Source organism: Leptosomus discolor, chromosome 7 (assembly GCF_034619465.1).
Source record: "Leptosomus discolor isolate bLepDis1 chromosome 7, bLepDis1.hap2, whole genome shotgun sequence".
In the NCBI taxonomy this organism is placed as follows: domain Eukaryota; kingdom Metazoa; phylum Chordata; class Aves; order Leptosomiformes; family Leptosomidae; genus Leptosomus; species Leptosomus discolor.
Window position 1 is genome coordinate 47,458,628 of NC_141397.1, and position 9,573 is coordinate 47,468,200.

General features: G+C 57.5%; 1 protein-coding gene across 1 annotated transcript; it reads right to left on the minus strand.

Annotated features, from left to right (window-relative positions):
- Positions 1-2,687: 2,687 nt before the first annotated feature.
- On the minus strand, positions 2,688-6,344 carry IRS1 (insulin receptor substrate 1). Its single transcript, XM_009947977.2, has one exon. It carries the CDS (start codon positions 6,297-6,299, stop codon positions 2,688-2,690), a length of 3,612 nt encoding a protein of 1,203 aa, XP_009946279.2. The 5' UTR covers positions 6,300-6,344.
- Positions 6,345-9,573: the final 3,229 nt, after the last annotated feature.

Genomic DNA, 9,573 nt, shown 5'->3' on the forward strand with positions numbered 1-9,573 from the left:
GAAAGGGTATGCAAAGCTTCAGGGAACTGGAGCACTCTCACTGCACATGGACTTTCAGGAGAACAGTTTAGCTGAAGGTGCTCAACAACTTTTTTAGGCATGTGCAAACAGACTGTTTGCAGGCCTGTAAATCGCTCACCTCCTGGCAAATTTTCTCAAGGATGGCATAAGGTATAACCTACATGGGCCAATTCCCCTGACAAACCCAAGTTCCACCTCAAAGCAGAAAAGGTACAAGGACGTACCAAAAAACAGCTGTAAAAACTGTTTAACATGGACAAAACATTGTTGGCATTTTTCCTTAACACATTCAACAACAGATAAGCTAGCTGGGATGAATTTTGTGAGGAAAGTTTCAGCTGAGAGTGAGAAATCTAGTCTGGGAAATAAGAGTCCAAAGGGTTAATGTCTGAGGAAGCTACAAAAAATTAACACAGCTTTACAGTGGGAAGGGAACAGTCACGGCTACAAACTCCCCATACAATTACAGCCTGACTTCCCCTGCCTTCCAGAAGCAGCTGCGCTTACTCAGTCCATTCCTAATTTTGGGAAATAAGAACCAACTTCAAACAGCAATTACTCTATTAGACACTACCTTTCACAACACTGCTCTGAAAAACACCTGCATAACATTTTTCAGCATGTTTTTACATCAGGTCTTACACATCTTAATCCTCCACTGAACAGCAGGTACCTACAACATTGCCACAGCTTTTATGTTAAAGACGACACACAGGATCAATTAAATAAGCTGTCAACAGCAAAATAAAATGGTGCATTTGGAAAAAAACCTGTGTAACTGTTATGACACTGCTCCCCTCAGACCTGCATTCTCATACTCTCACACATGTTTATTATTATTTATCCACACGCTGACCAAGGATTTTCTCCCACACTTGCTGCCCCCATCTTAGCAGACAAACGGGGGCGGGGGGGAGTGATGCTCCTAGCAATGTGCCTTATAGCACAATATGCTGCATCCTCTGGCAAAAGCGTCCACCTGAAGAGTTCAAAACACCAATGCTGCCCCAGGCAGATACGGTTCCCAAGGTAAGGACAGGGACCTCGAAGACAGTCTAGACAGATTCTTGCAAGCACATCCCAGAGAAGAGAAAGGGTGTGGCAGCGTAAGTCTGGTCACAGACAACATACTGTGAGAGCTAGCATGCTCCTGTCAGATATTCACAAAAATAACCACTTCCTACCAGTCACCATTTGAACCAGACCAGGAACACCTGCGCTCATCTTAAACCTTACCTCAAACTGGTATTCAAAGGTCACATAGGACTAACACCTAATACAGCACTGCTCTAACAGGTAAGAGCAGCAAGTGCGAAGTAGCAAGTGTAAAGAGACTGTTTTGCTTCTCTTCAGGTTATAAGGATGGAAAACACATAAAAATAGTGAACATATGATCCCAGGCATCATACCAGGATGAGGCCCTACCGTTTCCTTGAACCGAAACAGGCAATACAAATAGGAAGTTTATTACACTTATGATGTAAACAGTGGTATGAGATTCATCTACCAATGTCACTGCACAAGTCACTGCACAAAGTTAAACTACTATGATTGCTGCTGCTCAAGTATGTAGAAAACAGCTAAAATCAAGTGTCACAAGACTAACGGGGTAGCTATCTACTAGTGCTTGTCTGCACCAAAACAGCCCTTACCTTCCATGAAAGGACTCTCACAGGTGCACTGTATTCGCTATGTGCTGCACTTAGTTCCCACATAGCACCAACATCACACTGCTTGCAACAATGCTCCTACTCATCTTACATGCCTGTAATCAACGTGCAACAGCCTGGCAGAAGTTTTTCCCAAATTAAAAATGAAAAGCTTCAAGGAAAATAGAACATATCAGTCATCGCCAAAGACACAGTTCATTTGGCCCGTTTCTTACACAGTGTTTAACACTGTTGCGAGCGCGGGACAGCCACGCTTAGTATCAGCTGAAATACAAGTGGCACATCCAATGCTCTGAAGTCTGTTTTCGAATTCAAAGCACCTTCCAAACAAAACGTAATTACCACTCACCACAGCCCCGGGAGGCAGATGCCGTTAGCCGTGTTTTGCACATGCGAAAGCACGAGCTGGCACGGGCGACCGCTTCACCCTTGGCCACGAGGGTGATGCCTGACCAAACCAGGATTACGATGGGATTTCCGGTTTTCCAGCCCTACGCTATAGCTAAGTCGCTTTTTTTTTTTTTTTTTCCCCCTACACGCACTTTTGAAGCACGCCTAATTCCAAAAAGTAAAGAAATGTGGCAACACGGTGAACACAGTATTGTACCTCTCACTGACCAGGAGCACCCACGCGTGCTATGGAACCACCCCCGGCCCAGGCAGGTGAGGGCCAACACCTGGGACACCCGCAGGGATGATGCTGGGCTCCTGGACTACTACACGGGGCAGATATTAAGGCCAAAACGCACAACGACGCCAACAGAACGTGTAACAGCCACCGCTGCTCGCGCTGCGGCACCTCCCAGGGCCTCCCCACGAGCCGGCAGCCCCCGCGGAACGAATCACGCCAGCAGCCGTGGGCCGCCGCCCCTCGGCGCCCACCGCTCCTCCCGACGGAGACGCCCGGGGCGGCTCAACTCCCTGAGCGGAGCCGCGGCTCCAGCCGCCCCGCCTCGCCCCGCCCCCGGCTCACCTTCCCCGGCGAGCGCCCGGCTCCTACATCTCCTCCCGCTTCTGGAAGCTGATGCTGGCGTACGCGCTTAAGTCCTCGCTGGAGTGGCCGCTCCCGCGAGGCTGGCTCGGGGGCTTCGGCGGCGGCGGCGGCTGCTGCTTGCCCCCCGGCAGCGCGGCGCCTTCAGCGGGGGGGTGGAGGTGGTGGTGGTGGCGGCGGTGACTGAAGTCGTTCACCAAGTCTAAGTCGATGTAGTTCAGCCCGTTCTCCGGCGCGGCCGCGGCCCCCGGCTCCCGGCGGGCAGCGGGGGCGCCGGCCGCCTCCCCCGCGGCGGGCCGCAGCCAAACGTTCTCGAAGGAGGCCGAGCTGTGGCGCTTCACCTCCTCGGCGCCCCCCGCGCCGCCGCAGGGGAAGGGGGTCCCGAGCCCGCCACCGCTGCCCGCCGCTCCGCGGGCGGAGCTCGGCGTCGACGAGAAGGTCTCGGAGCTGTGCCGCCGCCGGCCGCCTTGCGGGTCGGCGCGGATCACCTTTGCGCTCTGGTTGCGGCCGGGGCTGAGGCTGACGCGGGTGAAGGCGCTGCCCGCGCCGGGGCCCCCGAGCAGGGAGGAGGAGCGCGGCGGCGCCGCCGACAGCTCGGCCGGCGGCCGCGGCAGCTCCGGGGAAGCTGTCGCCGCCGCCGGGGGCTTCTGGGCGGCGGAGCTGCCCGCCCGCACGTCGGCGTAGCTGAGCAGCAGGGCGGGCGAGCAGGGGGAAGGGCTGTCGGCGCAGTCCGAGCAGGAGCCCCCGGCGGCGGCGCCCCCGAGCTGCATCGTCACGTAGTCGCGGGCGCCGGGGGTCGCGCCTCGGCCGGCCCGGGCCACGGAGGCCGCCCGGGCGGCGACGAAGCCGGCGGGGCAGTGGGCCCGCGGCGGCCCCGGCTCCATGTTCATGTACTCCTCGGCGCCCTCGTTGCCTGGCGGCGGCAAGCCCAGCCCCAGCGCGGCCGAGGGGAAGGCCGGCTTCTCGCCGGCGATGAACTCGATGTTGACGTACTCGCCGGGGCTCTTGGGCTCCGGGGGCAGGAGGAGCGGGGGCTGCTCCCGGGCCCGCGGCAGGGTGCTGGCCTTGGGGCCGCCCAGCGACAGGCGCGTGGGTCGCGCCAGGCGGCCCTTGGTCTGCACGGCCGTGTCCACCTTCCGCGGGGGCTGCGCTTGTGGCGGGGGGCCGCCCTCGGTGCCACCGCAGCCACCGCCGCCCAGGCTGTCACTGCTGGTGGAGGAGGAAGAGTCCTCGGCTGCGTAGAGGAGGCGGCCAGAGCTGAGAGCGATGCGGGGCTGGGGGCTGCCCTCCTCGCCAGCCCCCAGCAGCCCACTACCGCCCCGCCGGTGCATGTGCTTGAAGGAGCGTGGCAGCGAGAAGTAGGAGTAGATGGGTTTGTGGTGCGACGCGGTGGCGGCCTCCTCAACGCCCGGCTGCCCCGCACCCCCAAAGTAGCAATCAGGCGGGGTGCTGGTGGTGGAGCCGCTGGCTGGGGACATGTTGATGTAGTCGCTGCCACCACAGGGGAGCTTCCCTTCGTTGCTCTCCACCGAGAGTTTCGGGTGGTGGCCGGCGCCATTTGTCCAGATCTTGCTGTAGCCCACAGAGCCGCTGTCGGGGGAGTAGCTGCCGCTGGGGGACATCATCATGTAGCCGTTGGAGTCTACCATGGCTGGAGGGTGGCGGCCTCCCCTGCCAGGGTTGATGATCTGCTGTGGGGCCGACACACTCTTAGGACTCATGGGCATGTAGTCACCACCCTTTGGGGGGCCCCCGCCGCTGGGCACAGGGGCTACGCCAGGTGACATGGGCATGTAGCCATCATCTGTGTGCGGGGTGGAGTTGGTCCGATGATGGCCACTGTCCAGGTGGTGCATCTCCAGGCACTCCTCCGGGTACGAGTGAGCGGGCACAAAGGCCGAGTGCCGGTAAGAGGGCAGACGGCTATTGCCACAGGGGTAGGAAGGCAGCATCTCCGTGTACTCCTCAATGGAGGCCACTGAGGACTGTGAGGGTGTCTTCTGGTGGGAGATGGTGGGCGAAGTGCCTGCAGAATGAGTCCGCTTCCTGAATGCCTTCTCCAAGTCGGCAACCTCCTCGCTACCACCTCGAGGACAGCATGGTGTACTAGGGTAGCGGGGCTGCTGCTGCGGGTGGCAGGTTCGTGGGATGAAGTGGCCATTGGGGGCTGCCAGGCTGCAGCAAGAGGAGGTGGCCTTCCCCCCCATACAGATGTAGTTGAGCTCTTCATCGCCGCGAGCTGGTGGGGTATGTCCCAATGAATCTGGGGTCACACTGCGAAAAGAGCTGCGAAAGTCACACGGGCTAGAACCATACTCATCAGAAGAAATAAATCCACCATCGCTAGGGGAGCCAGAAACCGAAGCACTAGACCTTCGTGGAAACAGGCAGTCTGAGGTGGAGCCATGGCCACTAGTGCTGCTGGATGACAGGCTGACTGGACTGGTGGCTGAAGGAGAGCAGCGCGAGGAAGGCATTGGGATGGACCGGCTGTGGTTGAGCGGAGGATGGAGCCTGGAGTTGCCACGGTGTCTGTGTGAATGGGTCCGGTTAGCACTAGGACTAACTGGGCTACCATCCACAGAGGCAGGCCTTGACATCGTGCCTTCCCCGTCACTCGACGCTCGAACCCGAAAAGAGCTAGGTTTGCCACCTGTACCTCCACCCCCACCACCGGCAGGAGAGGTGGCTGTGACACTCTCAGTCCTGGACCGGCGACTGAGCCCCACTTGGCTGGGTGGAGGGTTGTTGACGTGATGCCTACTGCGAAGAGGCACAGAGATGGGGTTGGAACAGTTTGAGGAAGACTGGCTCTTGCTGCGGGGCCGGAATTCCTCACTCATGGCTCGCATGGCCTCCAGGATGGTTTCATGCATGTTCTGTGCCACCACTGAGTCATCCACCTGCATCCAGAACTCACCAGGCCCAGTGACAGCTGAGCGCCCCACCTCAATGAAGAAGAAGTTCTCAGAGTGACCACAGCGGCGGATATTGAGTAGCTGCAGCACCACAGCAGCCGCATCTGAATTCAGCTTCACAAAGCTGATGGTCTTGTTAGTCAGGCACAGGCGGTAGATGCCAATCAGGTTCTTTGTCTGTCCTAGGCCCTTAGGCTTCAGAATTACTTGCCAAACTTCCTTAAAAGCTGGGCCAGGGGCTACCTCACCATAGCTGTCCTCACCTGCTTCCCCCAGTCCTGCGTTGCTGCCTCCAAAGGTGACGTCGCTGTGGTGGTGGTGGTGATGGTGGTGGTGGTGACCCTTGGCCCTGTTGTGCAACTGCAGCAGTGCCTGGTACCAGCTTTCCTGTTCAGGCTCACTGTCAGCTGCAATGGCAAAGTGCTCGTCCTTAGTGTAGAGGGCCACCAGGTGCTTGTTCTTGGAGTCAGCCCGTTTGTTGATGTTGAAGCAGCTTTCTAGTGGGATGGAGCGCTTGGGGGCCCCTGACTTGTGTCTCCATTTCTTCTCATTCTCGTAATACTCCAGCCGGGCGGGTCCAGACTCGCTGGCTGCCCTCAGCACGAAAAAGCGTTTATGCATGCTCTTGGGTTTGCGCAAGTAACCCACCTTTCTGACATCTGAGAAGAAGCCCTCATTATTATCTGTGGGGCTAGCCATGATGAGAGGCGGTGGAGCTGTTACTGCAGGTAGCAGTCCACAAGACCCCAAAACAGCCAAGCCAGCCGGAAAAGACAACCACCTAAAATAAAATTCATGCAACAACAATTAAAAAAAAAGAAAAAAAAAGCAGCAAAATAGCTCAGGATCCTCTTTTGAGAATGGGACAGTGGAGGGACAGAAGCAGGGTGAGAGCAGCTGTTCAGTGGCAGAGGCAGCTTCCAGCACCAAATCAGAGTTTGCGTTGCTGTTTATGCCCAAATCGCCCTTAGATGGGTAAGCGCGTCCTTAATAAGTCCAGTCCTGAATAGTCCAGACCAAAGTCTCGTCCAAAGAGCAGCCGCTGGGAAAGAGAAACGCATCTTCCCTTGCAGGGGCGGGCTCCGCTGGGGTCGGGAGCGGGGCGGGGGTCCCCTTCCTCCGCTCCCTGCACCCCTTCCCCGTCTCAAGTTTGCCTCCGCGAGTAGCGATTTCTGTTGCAGATTAAATATCCTCTTGGTGGCGGAGATTGTTTTGCAAAGTCCGGGGTCTGCACCCAAAAATACACGCTGCTTCCCTCCCTCCCCCTTCCCCAAAAGAAGGGAAAAACAAACAAAAAAACCCCAACAAAAAAAAAAAAACACCAAAAAAAAAGGAAAGCCGCCCACAACACAAACACACCCCCCCCCCCCCTTCCCCAAATATCAGCGCGGAGGTTGCTGCTGCTTCTCCCGCTCGGGCGTGCGGAGGAGGCTGGCGACCCCATTCAGTCCCATCTCGTTAGGCAGAGAAAGTGCCATTTCCACACGCGGCGCGGCCCGGCAGCGGCGGGAGGGGAGGCAGCCCGGGTGCCGAAGGAACATCCTCTCTTCCTTCTCCTCCTCCTCTTCATTCCAGTCGGCAGCGCCTCAGCGGCCGCCGGCGCGGCCCCCTCCCGTGCCCCAGGCCGGCGCGGGAGCGGGCACCGCCGCGGCAACTCCCTCTCCGCCGGCTTCTTCACGGAGTTTTCCGGCGCCCCGCACCAAAACAGGCGTCGGGGGCCGCGCTCGCCAGTTCAGCCCTCTCCGTCCGCCGCCGCTCAGGCTCACTCCGAGGAGAACAACACGTGACGGCGCCAGTGCGTGGACCATACCCGGGGCCGCCGCCACCAGGCTCCCGGCCAGCCCAGCGCCGCGGCCCGCCCTCCCTCCTTCCCTGCCCTCATTCAGCGCTGCCGCGGGGGCCGCCACCGCCGGGCCCGGCCCCGCCCCCGCGCCGCACCGCCCGCCAGAGGCCGCGCTCCCATTGGTGTTGCCGCCTGTCCGTCACGGCGGCGGCGGGGGGCGGCGCCCGGCCAGACTGAGGCGCGGCGCGTAGTAAGGAGGCGTAGACGCCATTCAGCAGGGTGTTATTTATAACCGCCGCCGCCGGCGGCCTCTGCAGTGTGGCGGCTCTCGCCGCGGCGGGCCCGGCCGGACGGAAAGCCTCCTCCCGCCCGCCTTCCCACAGCCCGTGTCGTCGGCCCCGCGCGGCGGGGCGGGCCCGAGCGCGGCGCCGCCGTTAACCGCCACCCCTCCCTCAGGGCGAGGCAGCCGCGCGCTCGCCGCCGTGAGGGGAGTGGGGTTCGCGGCTGCCGGCCACAGGGAGGATCCCGCCGCCCGTTCCGCTCCTCGGGAGCCGCCTCCGGCTCATACGTGGCCCGAGGCGGCACGTCCCCCCGGCTGCCAGCGCAGCCGGTCCCCGCATCGAGACCTGGCGAGGAGCGGAGAGCCGGCCCTGCCGCCGCTCAGTGCGGCGTGGAAGGGGCCTCAGAAGGGTTTTCCCCGTGTAGTGTCAAGCGGTGAATTGTGTTTCCCGGAATCATTATATACCAAATTAAACCGAATGTCCAACGTGAGCCGCTGTTTACAGGGCGGACATGCACCGCACGCGTAACTTTCACCTCTTTTCAGCAGCAAACAAGTGTTGCGAGCCAAGTCTGCAAAATAAGTTGCTCAATGCTGCCATCTCCAGGGCATCGCAAAGTGCTCCCCGTCCGTCTCTGCATTCAGGACAGAGGACCTGCTTGTAGGTTTTCTCCTCTGTTGGGTTTTTTTTTGTTTCTTTTTTTTGTCCCCCTAGCGCCACTTCTCTGGCCAGGTGACTAGGTACCCCGTGCAGGGCGGGGGATTCGCAGCCGCCCTTCGCGGGTACTGCCCGGCCGGCGCAGGCTTTTCCCAGCTGGTGAGAGGTGAAAGGGTGGCAGAAATGCTCGTACCTACTCATAAGGGTGAAATGCAATACAAAACGATTTTTTTTTTTGGATTTATGGAACAAATAAGTTGGAGAGTTTTCTAACGCATCTGCCTTACAACGTTTGTTGTCAGGGAGATCATGGTTGTACAGACAAGAAGTTGGCTGGTCAAAAGGTGAAAAATTCCCCTGCAACAGTTGCAGAAAAACATGGAGAACCAGAGAGGACAACAGGCAGCACTGCAAGCCACCCTCTCGTGTAATCCTGTAGACAAGACCATAAAACACAGCATTGCTCAAAGGTGTTTACCAAACACAGGGTGACAATTTGTAATGTAGCAGCAGACTCCAGCTGGTAAGATACAAGGAATTAGAAGGAAAGATAACAACAATAAACACTATAACAACAACCTATATCATCATCTCATTCGTTCCTCCACTTCACACTGTAGTCACGACAAAACAAAATATTTGTATTGAAAATGAATCCATTACACATACCTTGAGATAAAGCTTACTACAAACCAAACGTATTTCCATCTCCAACAAGCAGAACGACAGGAAATTGCTCCTACAGCCCATGCCATGGAGCTGTGGGACAGAACTGCAGCCTCAAGGCATATTGTGATCCGCTATTGTGGCTGTCATTAATGACAGGGTATGGTCTGTGGGCAGAGGGCACCATCACCGTGCACACACATTGCACTACTGCACGTGCTAAAAAGGCAGTGGGACCTGTGGCAAGAGGCCAGCTCCTAAATCTCCTCTCCCTCTGTGCCTCCACAAGCATGGGAATAACGCATGTTTGTGCACAGAATATACATAGCACCGGCTTTCAATGAAACATTTTGCACATAGTAGGTAAGGTTATATTAAATAACTTTAATATAACCTTATATAACTCTGCCCCATTCTTTCCCTTGGCAAGTGATACTGATATGCACAAGTGGAATGATCTCTTGATGGAGGATAACAACCACCTGGTTTGCACTGTGTTGCACAAGGAAACACAGCTTGGAGGGTAAAAGCAGGAGATAGTCGTAGAATCATAGAATACCTTGAGTTGGATGGGACCCACAAGGAT

Coding starts and splice junctions, on each gene's coding strand:
- IRS1 (XM_009947977.2), bottom strand. CDS start 6,299: ATGGCTAGCCCCACAGATAATAATGAGGGCTTCTTCTCAGATGTCAGA.